The 18,878-nt window shown below is 56.9% G+C and overlaps 1 protein-coding gene across 3 annotated transcripts; it reads right to left on the bottom strand.

The window, feature by feature from the left end:
- Positions 1–5,455: 5,455 nt before the first annotated feature.
- On the bottom strand, positions 5,456–16,015 carry ACY3 (aminoacylase 3). Of its 3 annotated transcripts, XM_074998057.1 has the most exons (10): positions 15,863–16,007; positions 14,775–14,923; positions 13,035–13,235; positions 12,005–12,068; positions 10,611–10,859; positions 9,498–9,693; positions 9,264–9,357; positions 7,161–7,268; positions 6,774–6,883; positions 5,456–5,697 (listed from the first exon to the last, which is right to left on the bottom strand). In XM_074998057.1, the coding sequence occupies exons 5-10, from the start codon at positions 10,841–10,843 to the stop codon at positions 5,506–5,508; spliced, it is 933 nt and encodes a 310-aa protein (XP_074854158.1). In that variant the 5' UTR covers positions 10,844–10,859; positions 12,005–12,068; positions 13,035–13,235; positions 14,775–14,923; positions 15,863–16,007; the 3' UTR covers positions 5,456–5,505. The 3 variants fall into 3 exon arrangements, with proteins under 3 accessions (XP_074854158.1, XP_074854159.1, XP_074854160.1); XM_074998058.1 differs by lacking the exon at positions 14,775–14,923 and having other exon boundaries at positions 15,863–16,015; XM_074998059.1 differs by lacking the exons at positions 12,005–12,068; positions 13,035–13,235; positions 14,775–14,923; positions 15,863–16,007 and having other exon boundaries at positions 10,611–11,974.
- Positions 16,016–18,878: the final 2,863 nt, after the last annotated feature.

Genomic DNA, 18,878 nt, shown 5'->3' with positions numbered 1-18,878 from the left:
GGAGAAGCTGCTGCCATGGCAGTATCATCCTCACCACCACAGGTGGCCCTGATCACCCCTCACCTTCCAGCCCCCTGTCCTGAGACCCCTGCGCTAGTGTCTGCCTGTCTTGACATCTGCACCCCCACCCACTGCCTTGAGCCCCCCGCTGTGAGCCCTCACCAACCCTCTGTCCTAAGTGAATCTCCCGCTGCCCCTTCTCCCCCCTGAACCTTCACTCCAGCCTTCGTTTCTGAAAAATACAATCCTTGGGGGAAAAAAACGTACATTTTTCATGTATTTTCAAAAAATTACACCACTTAAAGACCTGAGCAACGCCGGGTGCATCAGCTAGTTCCACAGTAAAGGTGACTTCCAAAACAGAGCAAATATTCTGGATTAGTTTTTGATCTGGAATAGGGTATCCATGGAGGGGTGGGAGAGAGATTCTGTAATATCCAGACAGCACTGAGGTTATGGGGATGCACTGGAGCGGGTCCAGCAGAGGGTGCTGAAAATGATTTGGGGGCTGGAGCACATGACCCATGAGGACAGGCTGAGGGATTTGGGCTTGTTTAGTTTGCAGAAGAGAAGAGTGAGGGGCGATTTGACTGCAGCCTTCAACTTCCTGAAAGGGGGCTCTAAAGAGTTCTCCTGGGTGACAGATGGCAGAACACAGAGCAATGAACTCAAGTTAAAGAACTGGAGGTCTAGGTTGGCTATTCAAAAAAAACTATTTCCCTAGGAGGGTGGTGAAGCACTCGAATGCGTTACCTGGGGAGGTGGTGGAATCTCCATCCCTTGAGGTTTTTAAGGCCCAGCTTGACAAAGTCCTGGGTCGGATGATTTAGTGACGGTTGGTTCTGCTTTGGGCTGGGGGCTGGACTTGACCTCCTGAGGTCCCTTCCAGCCCTTGGATTCTACGACGCTAGGAATGGTTTATTCCACTAGCCCTATCCCAGTCAGTTTCCCCAGGCTGATAGGCTCCAGGGTGTGTCCGGTTGAGTTTTCAGAAACTTAACAGGGACTTTTCCATCTCCAATTGTCACAACTCTCCCGTTCTGGGCTTTGGCAAAGCCTGGTGTGTATTAGACAGGAAATACACACTAACTTTGCTATCCAGAGGGAACTGAGGGTAGTGAAGAAACTGTTGTTGGAATCTACCTTAAATTGCTACTGGGGCAATAACGAATTGGGCGTCAGCCTTTCAGAGCTTGGAGGAGACTGTGGGTTGGACACACACTGTAGATTCTTATCCATCGAGAGAGCGATTCCCGTAGAGAGCACAGATAAGTGACTTCCTCTCCTGCAAGATACTCTAGGCTGCATTAGGAATGGGATCAAATGACCGCAAGGGTCCCTTCTGAGTTCTATTACTCATATTATTTGTATCGTATTTATGGCAGTGCCCAGAGCTTCTGGCAGAGGTCAGGACTCCATTATGTGGAGCACATGTAAGTCAGAGCCTGTTTCACCAAACTCCACACAGACACAGTAAGAGGGATCAGGCCAGGCCTATTCTCCCAGGCACAGGGTGAGAGGCCATCTCTGTCTTGAAATGCCTGCAGTCTGAAGAGACAAAACCGACAGAAACTGCATCATTGGCCTCCTTTTGCATGTGGTGAAATGAAGCCTCAAGTGGCGAAATGACTTGACCAAGGTCACACGTTGAATCTGTGGCAGAGCGGAGAATTACCCTCAGGCATAGCTTTGGCCAGGACAGATACTGAAAAAGGGGAAATCGAGCCCAGCTCTGCATTGCTTCGGCCAAGACCTGAGCCAAAAATGGAGACACTTAGGCAGATGAGGCATACTGCCGGATATGTGATTCCTACATAAGAGTGGAAAAAAATCCCTGGTATGTATTCACTAGCCAGGAGGCTGCTACTCTCACTCTTTTCTTCTGTAGCCCAAACCCTCAGCCCTTCCTCATAAGCTGGGGGTGAGGGTACCTGTAATTTTCTTACTGGTACTGTCCCATCACAACCCGGGTCCCTGCCAGCTCTTTAAATAGCTCCCTCCTGGGTCTTCTCCCAGCTCAGCCAGCTCTTGCAGGAGCTGCAACCCCTTACGTTCACCTCTGCTCATACATTATGTGCTCCAGCCCCTAATCATGTTCGTTGCCCTCCACCGGACCTCTCCAATGCGTCCTTTCGGAGGGTGACCGCAGGCGCCCAGGGACGGCTCAGTCAAGGGTCTCGGCAGCTGCAAGGGATGAATTAGGCTCAAGCTTTTCAGGCCCAGCTCTTTTTCATCAGAGTGAAACACTTGCCGGCACTTTGCACCCAAAGTTGAGAATAAATAGAAAGAAACCCATATACCACCAGCCTGTCCACACAGGAGCAAAATACTCCCCTTGCTTTCCATTTCTTCCTGCTTCCGTAGCCACCTTGTAGATTCCCAGAAAGGCAGATGTGGGGTATTTTCAGTGTGGGGAGGGGAGGTTTCTCTGTCTCAATTTACTATATCCCTTTAACCCCTGCAGCACCGCTTCTGGCTGGGCAGGACAAATCCCCCAGACTCCCTTCCCGTGATGCTTACTAGGAGAATAAGGCGGCGAGGGGCGGTAGGAGGGAGCGGAGAATTGTCTGGGAACGCAGGGGCAATGATCAGGGTGAGAGCTGCGGATCTCAAACCTTGTGCTTCAGTTTTTAAGCCAATCTCTAACCACGAGGCCTCAGGAAGAGACCTAGCGTGGGAGAGGGGAGATGATCTCACAAGCATCGGCCGTTTCCTACACCTTCGGCAGCATCTGGCGGGAGCCATTGTGGACGCTGGTCCAGGCGAGCTGCTCCTGTGTCCTGATCCAGCCCCGGGGCATGGGGTGGGGGAGATGGCTGGGGTTAGGGGAATGGAAATACAGGCTTTCCCCTCCAAGGATTGCTGGATCCAATGCGCCCCACCCCCCAGAGTGGGACTGGCTGGCTCGGTGGGGCAGGGAATAGGATATGGAGCCTTTCTCGTCCAGCTCCCATCCAGCCCCAGGAAGATAAAGCACCCAAGTGGGTGAGTTTAGCATCCTCCGGTTGCCACTGTGCTGGTCTCTGTCTCCATCCAGTGGCTGCTGTGCCATGCAGTGTGTGTGTCCAACGATGTCTCCAGCCCGGTGGCACTGGGAGAGCTTGCGGAAGCTAAAGCCACACCAAAATTTGCTTCAGTCCTTCTCTGTAGCCACCCCTGGGCAGCTGCTGCTCACCAGCCTCGCAGCTGTGCAGGGAGAGCGGAGACAGAGGCCGCTGCTGGCCAGGTGCCCAGCTCCAGCAGCAGCACAGGAATAAGCCCAGCAGGGGGAGCCAGTGTGCCCCAGAGCTGTTTTTGGGCCAGGCCTCTGCCTCCTGAGGAGCGCCAGAGAAAGGGCCAAGAGCTGAGCAGTGCTGCTGAGTCAGGGGCAGAGCCACAAAGCACAGAAGGCAGCAGCCTGGAAGCGACTGCCAATGAGAGCGCAGATTCTCCTTACCAGTTAGGAAGTAACTGGAGGCGATGGGCTGGGACCCTCCCATGGGTGTGAAAGGGCCAAAGCTCCATTAGCATCCCAGGCCTGATCCCCCGCTGGTGTAAAAGGGCTGGGAGTGCAGTGGCTTAGCCCAAAGAGAGGTCCATTGCCTGCCTGCACCTGCCCCCCACAGGGAGTCGATCCCTGGTCCAAAGTGGGCTCGGCCGCTCAGACTGGGGGCTGGCCAGGAACTTAGGGTGGCAGAGCCATGCTGAGCGACAGCAGGGGCAGCCACTCCAGACGGCCCACTGGAGGGACAGGAGGCAGCCGGGCACACTTCTGTGTGTGTGAGTGCGTGTGCATGTGTGTGGGAGAAAGAGAGAGAGAGACTGAACAACCAGGGCTATTGCCCTGGCCTAAAACAAGGCACAAACAATGGACTGGATCCCACTGTGTGCGTGTGGTGGGCGGGGAGGGGAGGTAAGACCTCCTGCATCGGCCAAGTCCATCCCAGGCCACCCTCAGCCTCTTCTGCCACCACGAGCGCCCAGCTCTGAGTTGTCCGCTGAGACACAACCCCTGTCCCCCATGTCCATCTTTGGCCCCATTCCCCCACCTGACCTCTCCCAGGTCACCCGCCCCCTTCCCTCTTCCCTGACTTCTGCCCACATCCCTCCCCCACCACTGTCCTCCGCCCGAGACGACGCCTGCCCTCTTCACTGGCCCCCACTCCTACTCCCTCTGCCCCTGTTCCTCACCCTTCCATGCTCCCTCCCACCCAGCTCCCGCATTGCTCCTCCAGCTGCTGTTAGCTCTGGCTGTGCCTCTCCCACGCAGCTGGGCCCCAGGAAAGAAGGTGCTTGAGAGCACAGGAGCGGCAGGTGCTTGCACTCAGTGCTGGGGGCCAGCCCCATAGCAGACAGGAGTAACAAATGAAGGGAACAGCTGGATCAGCCCTGCAGCCCCGGTTCAGTCACTCTGTAGGGAGGGCTCACGTGCAGCCTGGTCTGCTTTAGAAGCCGGGACTGGATGGTGCATGTGGGCAGGTTCTTCGGGGAATTCAAATGACTCGTCTGAGCTCAGGCAAACTCAGATTCTTCCAAGGCTTATAACATGGCCAAATGTGGGTGGATTTCCCTGGGGACTTCCAGAATCACGCCTCGGCCTCCAGTGCTTTTTTTTTCAAGCAGCCTCAGCCCCGGGATCCTTGGAGTGGGGGGACCCCACAGCTGGGAGCCGGTTGGGGCATGGAGCCTTTCCAGCAGTGCCAGCCTCAGGATCCCCAGCTGTGGGGTGGGGAGAGCCCCACATTCCCCCAGCTGGGAGCTAGCTGGGGTATGGAGCCCTGGCTGGCAGCCTCAGCCGTGGGAACCCTGACCAGGGGGCAGGGGGAGCCCCACATTCCCTCAGCTGGGAGCTGGCTGGGTCATGGAGCCCTGCCAGCAGCCTCAGCCGTGGGAACCCCAGTCAGGGGATTGGGGAGACCCCACAGCCACGGGGAGCTGGCTGGGGCACTGAGCCCTGGCTGGCAGCCTCAGCTGCGGGAACCCCGGCCGGGAGAAAAAAGGTGCCGGAAGGCAGCTCTGCTGCGTGCGGGCAGGAAAAGAGCCCGACAGGTCAGCTGGCTGCCGAACATTACGTTCTTGCTCCAACTCACAGGGGCACCATAGCAAAGAAACCGTCTTCTGCTGCAGCCTGCGAAAAAAACTGAACGGATGAAATGGGCCAAGGGCCCTCGGACCCGAGGGGGACACAAGGCCTGGAAAGTGGCAGCCTGAACGGCTACAATCTGGCCAGGTTATAAGACTGTAAAAACACAGTCTTACGCTGGGAAGCACTGGGGAAACCTGAGTGCAGGTGGTGCTACCTGACGGTGCACTGCACGCCCAGCCCAGCCCCTCCGTCACAACACAGGGGTAACGCCCTCTCCTCCCATCCCTCAGGGCGCGCGCGCGCGTGCACACACACACACACACACACACACACACACACACACACACACACACACACACACACACACACACACACACACACACACACGTGTCCATTCCAGCTGTTTATTCCCTCTCAGCCCATGGCCCACCTAGCCCCGCTCATTCCCGCTGCAGGCTGGGGATGGAGAAGATGCACTTCTCCGTCATGGCGAAGGCCACCTTCTTCTCATAGTAGGCGGCCTCGTTGATGAAGGCCGGGTAGATGGTGGTGTTGCCCTCGTACAGGGTCTCCTCCCCGCTGAAGGTCTGGAAGATGGGGTCCCCGGGGCTCAAGGGGAGGAAATCTTTATCCTAGGGATGGAACAAGTGAGGGCCAGGCTGGGACTGGAGCAGCTGGTAGCTGACCTCACAACCTGTGCTCCTCCTCTGCTCCCCGCGGTGCCCCCTGCAGGCAGGGGCTGGGACTGGGGCAGCCAGGGGCTCCTCCTGCCAACCCCTGCTCCACTCCACTCCCTGCAGTGCCCCCTGCAGGCAGGGGCTGGGACTGGAGTAGCCAGGGGCTCCTCCTGCAGCCAGCACCCCCATGCCACTCCCTGTAGCACCCCCTGCTGGGACAGGCTGGGACTGGAAGAGCTGGGAGATTTCCCCACCCCCAACCAGTGCTCCTATGCCGCTCTGTGAAGCCCCCATTGGTGGCAGAGGCTGGGATCCCCACTCTCCTGGAATTACTCTCTGGTGGCTGAGCCCTTCATTGGACAAATGGCGAGGTCCCATTCAGGTTGCAGTGCCCTGCGAAATGAGCCCACCCCAGCTCAGCTCCTGGCTGTCTGGTGTCACCCAGCCTGCTGCTGTCCTCCTGTGGCCTGCAGCTCCCAGGAGCCTGAGGTCTGCATGACCACGATGATGGAATCAACTGCCAATGCCCTGTGCCCCCCAGGGAGCCCAGCTTCACCCTGCTCTGGCATTGCCTTGCCAGGGCTGAGCCTGAGGGGCCAGGTCCTTATGCTGCTCAGTAGTGGAAATAGGAGCAGAGCCATTGTGGCTGCTCTAGAGTTGGCCTAAGAGTCCTACTCCCAGCTGCCTTCAGGGGGGCAGACTGCGGGATGGGGATGCACTAGGCTCTGGCTATTCTCTGCCCCACAGGGCTGGGGAGAGCAGAGGGTAACTAACGGCAGCCTTTGGGCTGCTCTAACTCCACCAGTGGCCAAGAGCCCAGCCCACAATGCAGGAGCACTGAGGTGGTTTAGAGTCACCTGCCCCTTGCTCTGTGTAGAGCTCAGAAACGGTCTGAGGGAGACTCTGGGCAGATGACTCAGGCCACGTGGTTTCCCTTGACAGGCACACTGGGGCTACGGCCATGAGCCCTCCCTTCCTGAGAGAAGAGCAGTGCGGGGGCTGGGATCACCCTATTCGCAGCTCACACCCACCTGCAGCTTGGGGTGCACCATGGCCGAGATATCCTCATCGGGGTAGCAGGGATAGTCCATGCGCCCAGTGATCTTGTAGGCTTCAATCTCAAAGGCTGGGAACACCATACCTAGGGGCCAAAGGGGGCAGCAGGGGGCTCAGAATGGGGAGGCTGCACAGAAATGCATCCGTTCCCCCCTCAATCACAGGCTCCCCCCCAGTTGTGGCTCATCTGCGGTGGCAGGAGGCGAAGGCACCCACGTCAAAGTACTGATATAGGAGAACAGCCTCACCCCACCCCCAGGGCTGCTGAAGAGCAATGCATGATGGGATAACACAAGTCATCCCAGGACAAGCTTCAGGCGGATGCTGGATGAGCTGGCTTGTGCTCCTCTGGGATAACTCACCGCTGTTAAAGAGTTCGATGAAGTCCAGGGCGCAGGCCATGAGGGCTCTCATCTCAGCAAACAGGCTAGCCCTCACCACCCCCTGGGGCTGTGGCCCCAGCTCCAGAGCTGCAGGGAGACCACCAGAACGCAGTTAGGACATGGCTACTGCAACCCCTTGGTGCTCCTCCCCAAGCATGCTGCAAAGAGCTCTCCCCAGACATCTCCAAACACCCCTGGGGGGTCTTGCCCTGCTGCTGAGGAGCACCCATCACCTTCCTGAACCACAGCTTTGCCCCAGGTCTCTGCTGCAATCCCATCCCAGTGTCCTGTCAGCTCACCCACACCCAGCCCTCCCCACAGTCTGCACTTCACTGATCTGGCCCTCACTGCTCCCATGATGCCCCACGCATGGCACAGCAGGAATGACTCTGGACAAGGATGCAGGGGCTGTAGGATCCATCCCCACCTCTGCCACGAAACTGAGGCATGACCTCAAGCCAAGGAGGGCACCTAAGTTAGCTCAGCCAAGAGTGCCTGGTGTGCTCTGCCTGGCTCAGTCCCAGGCCTGGGCAAAATGTTAACCACATCAGCGGGCAAAAAGCAGCCAGGAGGGTGAGAGAGTGAAACAGAAGAGGCAACAGCAGCACACGAACAAAGAGGATCACCCAGCCAGCATAAATGTAGGCTGGAAATGAAAGGTTGGGGGTCTTCTAAAAACAGGGCAGTGAGGGGCCCAATGGGGTAGTGTGGTGTGGGGGGTTGTATGTCAAGCAATTCTCTGCAGTATCCCGAACAAACCTTCCTTCAGGGAAGTTTACCTCAACTTGATAGATTTAAGCACCTTAGGGGATGGCTTTATGGAAAATGCAGATGTTTGGGTGCTATTGGTAGATGATGTGGAATGTCCCTCGGTGGGCTGGGACTAATATAAACCCTGGGACGTTAGCCACTTCAAAGGATTATTTGGTGCAGTGCACCAGGCAATATAGCTCAGTGGTTTCAGCATTAGCCTGCTAAATCCAGCATTGTGAGCTCAATCCTTGAGGGGGCCATTTAGCAATAGAGTAAATAGATTTAGGAAAAATAAAGGGATGGTGCTTGGTCCTTGCAAGGGGGCTGGACTCAATGACCTCTTGAAGTCCCTTCCAGCTCTATGAGATTGGTCTCTCCAATACTGGAGTTTTCAAGTCAAGTGGATTCCCCAGGAAACCCCCAAGGGGGAGGAGGATGTAAACACAACCCTTGCCTGGCTATGCAAGAAGCTGGCCCTGAGGAAAGACCCTTCTCAGCTGATCAGCAGTTACAGATAAGGCAGAAGGCCAAACTGTAGGAAGGAAGGATACACAGATTCATGAGTTGCTTGTGAGTTCACCGCTGTGGTGAACTGGTGACTACACAAACTCCTCCAGGTGGAGTCTGAAGGAGTGATCAAATGGGTAGGTGCTGTGAAGCTTATTAGCAAGCGTGTAGGTTCTTTTGTGTCAGCAGCTTCTCTCTATTGTGCTTTTACCTTAGGAATAAATGTGCTTGCTGAGAAAAGTTGTGTGATTAACTAGGCATAAGGCGGAGCGTGGTAAGTTTGGGAGCTGGTTGCTTGGGTTACCCGGGATATGGACTCAGCAAGGTAGGAGGGACAGCTACTGTGTGGTGACAGCACCTGTGGGAGACAGCCCATTGGAGGGGGTGAACCCTTAGCTTCTATAGTCAGCCACAATCTGCTACAGTGGGAGCTGCCAGAGGCAGCAACTTCATAAACCCGTATTTGCTGTCTGGCCAACAGAAGGCAATAAAGCCCCAGACAGCATGACCACGTTCCCTCGAGCTGCTCCAGTTTACCCCTTTCCAAGGGGAGCCCCAATGGAGCCAGTCTCAGAGCTGGGGCAGACGGTGCTCTGTCAGGAGGCGATCCAGGCAGGGCTGAGCAGGGAGCAGCAAGGTGGTTGGGGGCTGCTCCAGGAGACAAAGGGGGAAGAAGAGACAGGTAGCAAGAGAGCTGAGGGAAAGGGGGGCATTGAGGAAAAGGTATGGCGGGAGGGGTGAAGCAATGATGTTCCCGGCCCCAGGGCAGACGCGCTCACTCCACAAGTCCCTCCCTGCCCACGAGCAGTGCCCGTTCCCTACCGAGCCCGGCCTTGGCCACTGAGTCAATGGCGTACGTCTCCTCGCCCGGCAGCTTGTACAGGTAGATGGGGCAGCGGCTCCATGTGTGGTGTGTCTACAGGAGAGAGAGGGAGGGGACTGGAAGCGGGGACCTGGCCCAGTGTGTGGTGTGTCTGGGGGAGAGAGAGGGAGGGGACTGGAAGGGGGGACCTGGCCCAGTGCTGGGCTGGCAAGGGGACCAGGGGCCAGCCCCACCTGGATGTAATGGCACATGTGCATGGGCAGCAGGCTCTCCTCTGAGTCCACAATGAGGCAGGTGCCCATGTTGGCTGTGGTGTTGTGTAGGTCAAACATGAAGTCAAAGGCCTGGGCCGAGCCCTTGGGGCCATAGGTCTGGTTGATTTCACGGGCCCGGCTCACTTCGTAGGGCTCGTCCTCTGCCTCCGCGGAGCTGGAACAAGGAGCAACCAGTCATCGGGGGACAGCTCCAAACACGGCTTCCCCACCTCCCCGCTGCAGGGAGCCTGCTCCCCTTCAGCTCACGCTGATGGCCCCCATCACAGCATGAGAAGGAGGTTCCAGGGGGTCAGCGTGAGGGCTGGGGGGGTCCCTCTGGGGCTGGATCCCAGGGGGCAGTGGGGTGAGAGAAGGGGGGTCCCGTGAGGGGTGTGGTGTGAGGAGAGGGGCAGCGGCTCCATGTGTGGCCTGTCTGGTGGGGAGAGAGGGAGGCTTAGGAAGGGGGAACCTGGCCCAGTGCTGGGCTGGCAAGGGGGCCGGGGGCCCAGCCCCAGCTGGATGTAATGGCACATGTGCACGGGCAGCAGGCTCTCCCCTCAGGCCACTGCAGAGGGGCATGAGATCAGTCACCTGGCACGGTGCTCTCTCACAGGCTAGGGAGCCCCAGCTTAAAGACGATCCCTGGGCTTCCCGCCACGCCCTGGGGCAGCCCTGCAGAGTGGGACAACACATCCCATTAAGGGAACTCATCCCAGACGCATCATGGGATGAGCTTCCCTGCGCCCTGAGAGCCCCTGCAGAGCGGCGAATGCTGGCACCACTCTCCCCACTCCTCCAGGGACCAGCGCAGAGCAGGGCATGATGGGAGAGCTCTTCTCTCCCCCGCAGGGACCAGCGCAGAGCAGTGCATGATGGGAGAGCTCTTCCCTCCCCCCCCCGGGGACCAGTGCAGAGCAGTGCATGCTGGGACAGCTCTTCTCTCCCCCGCAGGGACCAGCGCAGAGCAGTGCATGATGGGAGAGCTCTTCCCCCCGCCCCCAGGGACCAGCGCAGAGCAGTGCATGATGGGAGAGCTCTTCCCTCCCCCCCCCCGGGGACCAGTGCAGAGCAGTGCATGCTGGGACAGCTCACCTGAGTAACCGGGTGGTGAAGCTGCGGTTCAGATCCTGCCCCACATGGCGCACACACTTCTCAATGGCACGAGGGTTGCCCAGGAAGGGCGTGACGGTAAAGCTGCTGCGCCGCAGCTCCGTGGGGTCCCGCAGCCAGTGCTTGACCAGGTGGATGCCTGACATCTCATTGCCATGGGTGCCCCCGCTCACTGCCACACGGCTCAGGGGCTTGAGACGGTGCGAGGCTGCCATTCCTGCTGCGCTGCTCCTGATGGAGGGGGAAGAACAGAGGATGCAGCTCAGGTGAGAGCTCACAGTGGATCTCCCCCAGCCAGGTGCTCTTCTGCTGCTCAGCCCTCATCTCCACTGGCCTGGTATGGACTGGGAGGTCTGTCAAGCCCCATTCCCCAGCCCTGAGCGCGGCAGGGGCGGCTGATGGCCAGGAGCCAGCTGGGATACCCCCTGCTACAGTCACCCTCCAGCAGGAGGAACTGCTGGTATCTTCCCGCGTCAGTGTTTGCTGGGGCTTCTGCCCCACTAACTGGACTGCTTTGCTTTCCCCAGCTGGAGAAGTGTGGAACCCACCCCTGGTCGCCACAACTTTGGGAATCCTCATGGACTTCTCCTCACCTCGTCCATGCGTAACCACCCCCAGGCAGGCGCGAACCTGGGACCTCTGGAGCTTACCGCAGGAACCACAACAGTTTGAGCCAAAAGCCAGCTGGCTCTCAGCTAAGTCCAAAGAGGAGACTCATTCTTTCTCTGTGGCAGAGGCCTAGGAGCCGCTGCATGGGACAGTGAACCACACCCAGGAGCGTGGGTTGCATGTGAGCGGTGCCCTGCTCTTCTTGGGAATCTGCTGGGGCGATGCCTGGGCCCAGTGTCGCACTGCAGGGCAGGGGGACTGGGGCTGGCACTCCGGTCGCTCAGCAGATGCACTGGCCGCCTCAAGCTCTCTAAAGGCCGAACCTATGACATTGGAGCCAGAGGGCAACTGGCCTGTTAAGGAGTGGAGTTCTGGAGCCCCTGTGCTGGCTTCCTTGCTCTGTGTGTGTTTGGGGCGGGAGGGGGGAATCCCTGCTCCTGCCTTGGGAGGCAGGCCTGTCCTCGCCGACAGACAGCCTGCCAACCTTAAACAAATCCTCACCAGCAAGTATAGACCACACCACAGTAACTCTAAACCTGGAACCAATCCCTGCAACAAACCTCGCTGCCAATTCTGCTCACATATCTACACCAGCGACATCATCACAGGACCTAACCACATCAACCACACCATCAGGGGCTCTACTAATGTGATATATGCCATCATGTGCCCGCAGTGCCCCACTGAAATTTATATTGGCCAAACTGGACAGTCTCTACGTAAAAGAATAAATGGACATAAATCAGACATCAGGAACGGTAACATACAAAACCTGCAGGAGAACACTTCAGTCTTCCTGGACGCTCAGTAACAGATTTATAGGCAGCAGTTCTACAACAACAAAAAATTCAAAAATAAAATGCGAAGAGAAATTTCAGAGCTGCAATTCATTTGCAAATTTGACTCCACCAACCAAGGGTTGAGCACAGACTGGGAGTGGATGGCCCACTACAAAAGCAGTTTCTCCGCTCTTGATGTTGCCACCTTCACATTAACTACTGATAATGGGCCATATCCTCCCTGACTGAACAGACCATGTCAGTTCTGGCCCTCCCCTTTACCGACCCTCCCTCTTTAAATTTTCCTTTGAAACCCGTCTACTCATGCAGCTGATGAAGGGGGTCTTTGCCCATAAAAGTTTATACTCCAAAATATCTGCTAACCTATAAAGTACCATAGGGCTTCTTGTTGTTTTTGAAAATACAGACTAACTCAGCTACCTCTCTGATACTTGCTCTTACAGGGTCAGTCTAGCCATCATACTCAAGTGGCTACTAACCCACATGCAGTTGTGTAGAAATCTCAGGATTGTTTAGTGGGGGACACAATCCTTAGCAGGATGCGGGGGCCACGGGTTTATGAGGAACACAGAAGCCACTGGCAGGAAGCCAAATCTGCTACAGTCACCAAAAAGAGAAACCCACCCAGATGGGACTGGGGTAGAGTTTCCAAGCATTGGGATTGGCTGACCCTCTGCCATCCCCTCCAGAGCCGTCTGGCTCAGCATTCTCAGGTGTACCATAGCCCAGCCCGGCTGCTTCCCATGCGAGGAACGCGGCAGCTGCACAACCAGCTGCCCCCAGAGAAAGCTCACTCTGCTCCACCCCCTGAATTAGAGGCTGTGGATCTGTCTGTGCCTGGAAGCATGAAGGTTCAAAGTCCTTACACAGGCCTAGCTTATCCTTGGAACACGTGTAAGGAATGTGCCAGCAGGAGCGCAAAGCTGCTGAAGAATTTGGGGAATGTGTCCTTTAGAGATCATTTGCAGGAAAATGCAACGGTGCGCATAGGTAATACCTTGTGAACAAAGCCTGCTGGGAGCACGTGAAGCAGTCAGCTTTTCTCTATTGTAAACAACATGTTGTAAAGTCACAATTGATACTATCATCCAGTGTGAGACGTGGAGTCTCACCAATGCTTAAAGTTGTTGTGGGGGTACAGGGCAGTCATCACTGCTGCATAAGATATGGATTGCAGAGGGCTCCTTCCACCCGCTCACTGTAAGGAGAAAAAAGTGGGGGAGGGATACTGGTTGAATGACCTGCTGGGGGGAGCATTTTAGTTATACAGCTATAAGACTGGTTTGACTAGCTCTTACTCCCCACTGTTCCAAGGTAGCTCTAAAGATGGGTCTATAGTTATTCTGTCAGAATCAGCCTTAGGGGATACTGTGATGCTGTGGCTAGGCCCAGAGCTGAAGGCTACTATGAGCTGAAATTGCTAGCAGGTGAAGTTACAGAGAGCTGGACCTGCAGGCCTTTGCCTGCAGCAAAACCCACAAGACAACAGCGGGTGACTGGTGGACAACAGGTAGGAAAAGCAGCAGGTGACTGGTGAATGGCTGGCAGGATGGGCAGCCAGCAGGCACGACTGGGGGGCAGCTGGTGGAAGAAGCAGTGGGTGGCTGGCAGGAGCAACCGGCAGGCAGCCTGGGGGGCAGCTGGCAGGGGCAAGCAGAATACTGGACCAACACAAAGGGGGCATTGCCTCAGGTTCGGTGAGGGAAGGCATCAGGGTGAGGTGTCAGGGCCTGCACAGACTGGACTGAGTTGTTAGTGGGGCATTTGAAGGGAGGTATGGAGAAAGTTTGGGGGTGTGGACTGGCTGGGTACAGTATTGCACTGGTGAGCCTGAGACGCAAAGGACACTGCTCAAAGCATATGAGCTGGGACAGTTACTTGAGGGGTGGTTATGAGCTCCGGGTGTGGTATTTTCCCAAGCTTACACCATGTGACTTTTCTGCCTCTCTCATTAACCATTTCTTTTCGACACCCCGACTCTGTGCTTGCGAGTGGGGGAGCATTGCCTCGCCGAGCCACCCAGGGGTGTGAATTTCCCAGGCTACTGGGTGGGGGCTCGAGCTGGTTCTGTGTGAGATGGATGAAAAGGAGCCCCTAGATGTTGAGCTGAGTCCTGGTTGCTGCCGACTACTTCTGGCAGAAGGGTTACACACATATCCAGGTGTGGCAGCCATCTTGTATAAGAAGCCATTTCACATCCCTTACTTCTGCACGCACACAAGAGCCTGTACGTTCCTTGACCTGTTTAGGAATGGCAGGGAGGATGAGCTCTATGGAATGTGTTAACGGACTATTTGGAGTTAAGGCTCCAGCTCCCCGGTACCTGTTTCTTGTTGCTGATAACAGTTTCTCTTTGAGAAGTGATTTACGATTCTCTAACTAATTGCCTCTGATACTGGGCTTTGTTTGTGGAAGGGCATAAAATACTAGAGTTCGCTGCATCAAGCAGCCTTGCTGGACCTGGTTTTACTAGTGTCCAGTTTGGCTCATTTATTGCCTTATTGAATTCAATAAAGCTGAATGTTAGCTGCCTCAGCACAGGTTCACTCTAACTTCTTCCATCTGTGGGCAGAATAAATTTTGTTATGTGCACCGAGGCACATGTGGAGGTGCACCACCAAATGCTGCTGATTGTGGGTGGCTGTGGGCGCTCTGCTAATGAGCTGGGCGGCACCTGAATCTTTCCCAGGTGGCTGCCCAAGCTCTCAGCTTACAGGGAGGTCTGCAAGTGTCCTACCTGGATGGTCTTGTCTTCCATCGAAACAACTGTCCCTTTTAGGAATTTGGCGAAGCACCAGTGAAACCTTGTGTCAGTGAGTTCCACAGGCTGCTCAGGCACAGTGTCCAATTGTCATTGTCAGTTGGGCTCCACTCTGCAGCCTGACCCTGTTTTTTTTGTCCAGGGGTGGGATGACAATGAACGAAATAGGCTTGGAACGTGCCAGCTAGAGGCATATGCCTGGGGTGGCCAACCAGTTAGGGAGTAAGGGCCACAGAGAGAGGGCAAAGAGACATGCATTGTATACTTATTTTTATCTATCTGTCGAGATATAAAATATATCTCGTTAGAGAGAGAGAGAGGATAAAAATAAATATGCAATTCATAGCTCTGTGCCCTCCCCTCCTCCAGATCCAGGCACCCCCAGCCCCCCACTCTAACCCCATCCCCCTCCCCTCCTCCAGATCCAGGCACCCCCAGCCCCCCGCTCTAGCCCCATCCCCCTCCCCTCCTCCAGATCCAGGCACCCCCAGCCCCCTGCTCTAACCCCATCCCCCTCCCCTCCTCCAGATCCAGGCACCCCCAGCCCCCCGCTCTAACCCCATCCCCCTCCCCTCCTCCAGATCCAGGCACCCCCAGCCTCCTGCTCTAGCCCCATCCCCCTCCCCTCCTCCAGATCCAGGCACCCCCAGCCCCCTCGCTCTAGCCCCATCCCCCTCCCCTCCTCCAGATCCAGGCACCCCCAGCCCCCTGCTCTAGCCCCACCCCACTCCCCTCCTCCAGAACCAGGCACCCGCAGCCCCCCCGCTCTAACCCCATCCCCCTCCCCTCCTCCAGAACCAGGCACCCCCAGCCCCCTCGCTCTAACCCCATCCCCCTCCCCTCCTCCAGATCCAGGCACCCCCAGCCCCCTGCTCTAGCCCCACCCCCCTCCCCTCCTCCAGAACCAGGCACCCGCAGCCCCCCGCTCTAACCCCATCCCCCTCCCCTCCTCCAGAACCAGACACCCCCAGCCCCCCGCTCTAGCCCCATCCCCCTCCCCTCCTCCAGAACCAGGCACCCCCAGCCCCCTCGTCCCCCGTTCTACCTCAATGCTAGCAACTCACTGGAGCCACTGCTGTTCCCATCATCGCTGCTGCCACACGCTTCCACCACCAAGCCCTGGGATGCGTGCACAGAGCAGCAAATGGTACTGCCAGCCCACTGCTTCAAGGAGGAGCTGCCTTTCCCCGCTCAAAGACCTGCATGCGGCTTGGCCACTCTGTGACTGCTGACCCCTTCTCTCTCAGGTTGGGGAGGACGATCCCACCTTTGTCCTCGCACCAATGGACGTGGGGAGGGAGCTGTCAGCAGAGACCAGTTGTGGCCAATCAGTAACATCTCTTAGGGCGACGCCAAGTGTGAGAAGCCGCTGCAGGTCCAAGCCCCGGCGCACCTTGTTCTTTCATATGTACCTCCTGCTGTTGGGATGGGGGTGAATTATTTCCCAGGGCCAGCAGTGATCTCTGCGCTGAAGCCCCAGCGTGGCCTCCAGCCTAGAGACCTGCTGAGCCTGCGCTGCTGGTGGGGCTGCCCTTCCCCAGATCACACCCTCTCAGCAGGCCAGGGGCTGGGTGCGCAGTGCCTAGGAAACGAAGACAAACCCCAGGGCTTGGGAAGTGTGGGGCCACCCCCAGGCGCCTGGCGAGCAGTGACTGGATTCATATGGCGGGGCCAGAGCCCTGGCAGGTGTTGCTCATGTACAGCCGTGAGAATCAGGCCCCACATGCTTCTCTACGGCTGCGGGGTTCAATACGCTCCGCATGTGGCCAACGGGGGAGCAGCGTGTGGCGAACTGAGGATCGGCAAATCAGGAGAGTCGCACACCTGGGGCACCCTCCGGCCCCTCTGCGCATGAGCCCCACCACGTGGTGGGACAAGCACGTGGTGGTAGTGACGGAGAAGGCCCCCTCCCATAGTTTCTCTAGTGCGGTGCCAGCTGGGAGCCACGGAGCTCCTTCAGCCCTGGCACGTGCGGCATGGTGTGGCCTCAGGGCCTGGCGCAGCGTGACCTAGGGGCCTGTGACCCTGGCAGCCTTGGATCCAGCGGCAGGAACTCCGGTGGAGTATACGGTGGTGGGCTGGGGAGCCTGGCTCTGGGGGTGGTGGAGCAGCTGTGGCAAATGTGCAAGGATGACAACCACAAGTGTGACAAATCCTTACTTTACTGTGGACTCCACTGGTCTAAAGCCTGCCCAGATCTCTCAGCTCCCCAAAGAAGCATGTGGGGGCCTGATTCTCACGGGTGCACATGAGCAACGCCTGGAGGGGCTCTGTCCCTGCCACATGGAGCCAGAGGAACCCAGCTGCTGCTCGCCAGGCGCCTGGGGGTGGCCCCACACTTCCCAAGCCCTGGGGTTTGTCTTCGTTTCCTAGGCACTGCACACCCAGCCCCTGGCCTGCTGAGAGGGTGTGATCTGGGGAAGGGCAGCCCCACCAGCAGCACAAGTTCAGCAGGTCTCTAGGCTGGAGGCCAGGATGGAGCTTCAGTGCAGAGATCACTGCTGGCCCTGGGAAATAATTAATGCCTGTCCCAACAGAGGGAGGTAAATATTAAAGTATAAGGTGCGCCAGGGCTTGGACCTGCAGCAGTTTCTCACATGTGGCCTCTCCCTAACAGATATGTTATTGATTGCCCACAACTGGCAATAGACAGGATTGGAGCTGGGGGTCTCTGCTGACAGCCCCCCGCCCCAAAATCCATCAGTGAGAGGACAGAGCTGAGAGATCTGGGCCCATGTTCTCTTCCCCAGCCCCACACACAGGGAGATAGGGATGGGGGGGGCTTAGCTGCAGCTGGTGGTTGGAGCTGGGAGAAGACAGACTGGCCCCCTGCCCGCCCTTCCAGCCCAGCCCAGCTGCTGTCCACAGGACCCCTGGCTGGTCCACTCTGGTCCCGCTCTACTGCAGGTGAAGGCCAGCCAGGAACTGGGCTGCAGCTCCCCAAACAGCACCAGGTCTAAGGCATGAACCACCCAGGGCTGCAGCTAGGGGCAGGGAGGAGGGCAAGGTAGTGGGAAGCTCCCAGGAGCTTGATGGGAGCTGGACAGGTGTCTACAGGCAGACTGGCACCTTGGCCTTGTTTCCTTCACCCAGCCCATTGCTCTGCTCCTGCCATGCACAACCCTCAAACAGGTCACCTTCCCACACTGCACCTGCTAAAACCCAGGGCCCTGTGCCAGATGGGGAATAGCTTCCAGCCTCTTCCTGGCCCTGTGATCCCAGTCTCTGTAGCTACTGCAGGCTACCACAAGGCTGCCTTTGCTTGCCCACCTGGGTTTCCTCACTCTCCTCTCAGTCTCCCTGGCCCCGGTCTCCCTGAGCACTGCTTCTTAAATGATGTCCCACAGAACGCTGCTGCTCCATGAACAACTTGCAAGTCTGCCATGAGCGCTCAGGCAAAGAATTCAAAGTTTTACAGGAAATAACCATTTTATGATGATACCAGCAACGGAAAAGACCGAAACGTAATTGTCGTTCTACATCTCACGAAAGCACTAGTAGTCTGGCAACACGGCCAGGCTGGCTACTACTGTGCTAGTCTCTCCCTCCTCTAATTTTCTTCTCCTGTCTGTACAGCGGGGCAGCAACTAGCAAGGACGTGCAGCACGTGTATATTTTCTGTTATTTAAACCACATACTGTGTTGCTTCTTCATTGCTGTGATACCTGATTAAATTACAGTAAATGCTGTCTTAACCGGCATTCTATTATCCAGGACTCCCAAATAATCGGCATTCTATCATCCAGGACTCTTAAATAACTGGCATTTTAACAATAAGTACATGCTGCCCACTGGGGTGGCCAGGAGGGCTCTTCTAATCAGCTGGGCAACATCTGAATCTCTCCTGGGCGCTCGGCTCACAGGGAATGCTGGGGGAGGCCTTCCCAGAAGACGCTTTGGCCAAACTCCTGCAAAGGGGCTCACAAAGGGGTAAACGGGTTGCACCCTCCAGCCTGTGCTATACCAGAAGTCAGGCTGGATGGGCTGATGGCTCCTCAGCATGCCGGCTCCGTAGCCAGTTGCGTGAGAGGTGCAATGCACGAGACGGGCTGTTTTGAAAGCCAGTATATTTAGTTATGT

Source organism: Carettochelys insculpta, chromosome 6 (assembly GCF_033958435.1).
Source record: "Carettochelys insculpta isolate YL-2023 chromosome 6, ASM3395843v1, whole genome shotgun sequence".
NCBI lineage: Eukaryota > Metazoa > Chordata > Testudines > Carettochelyidae > Carettochelys > Carettochelys insculpta.
The sequence above is the reverse complement of the archived record's forward strand: the minus strand, read 5'-3'. Positions and strand labels throughout refer to the sequence as shown.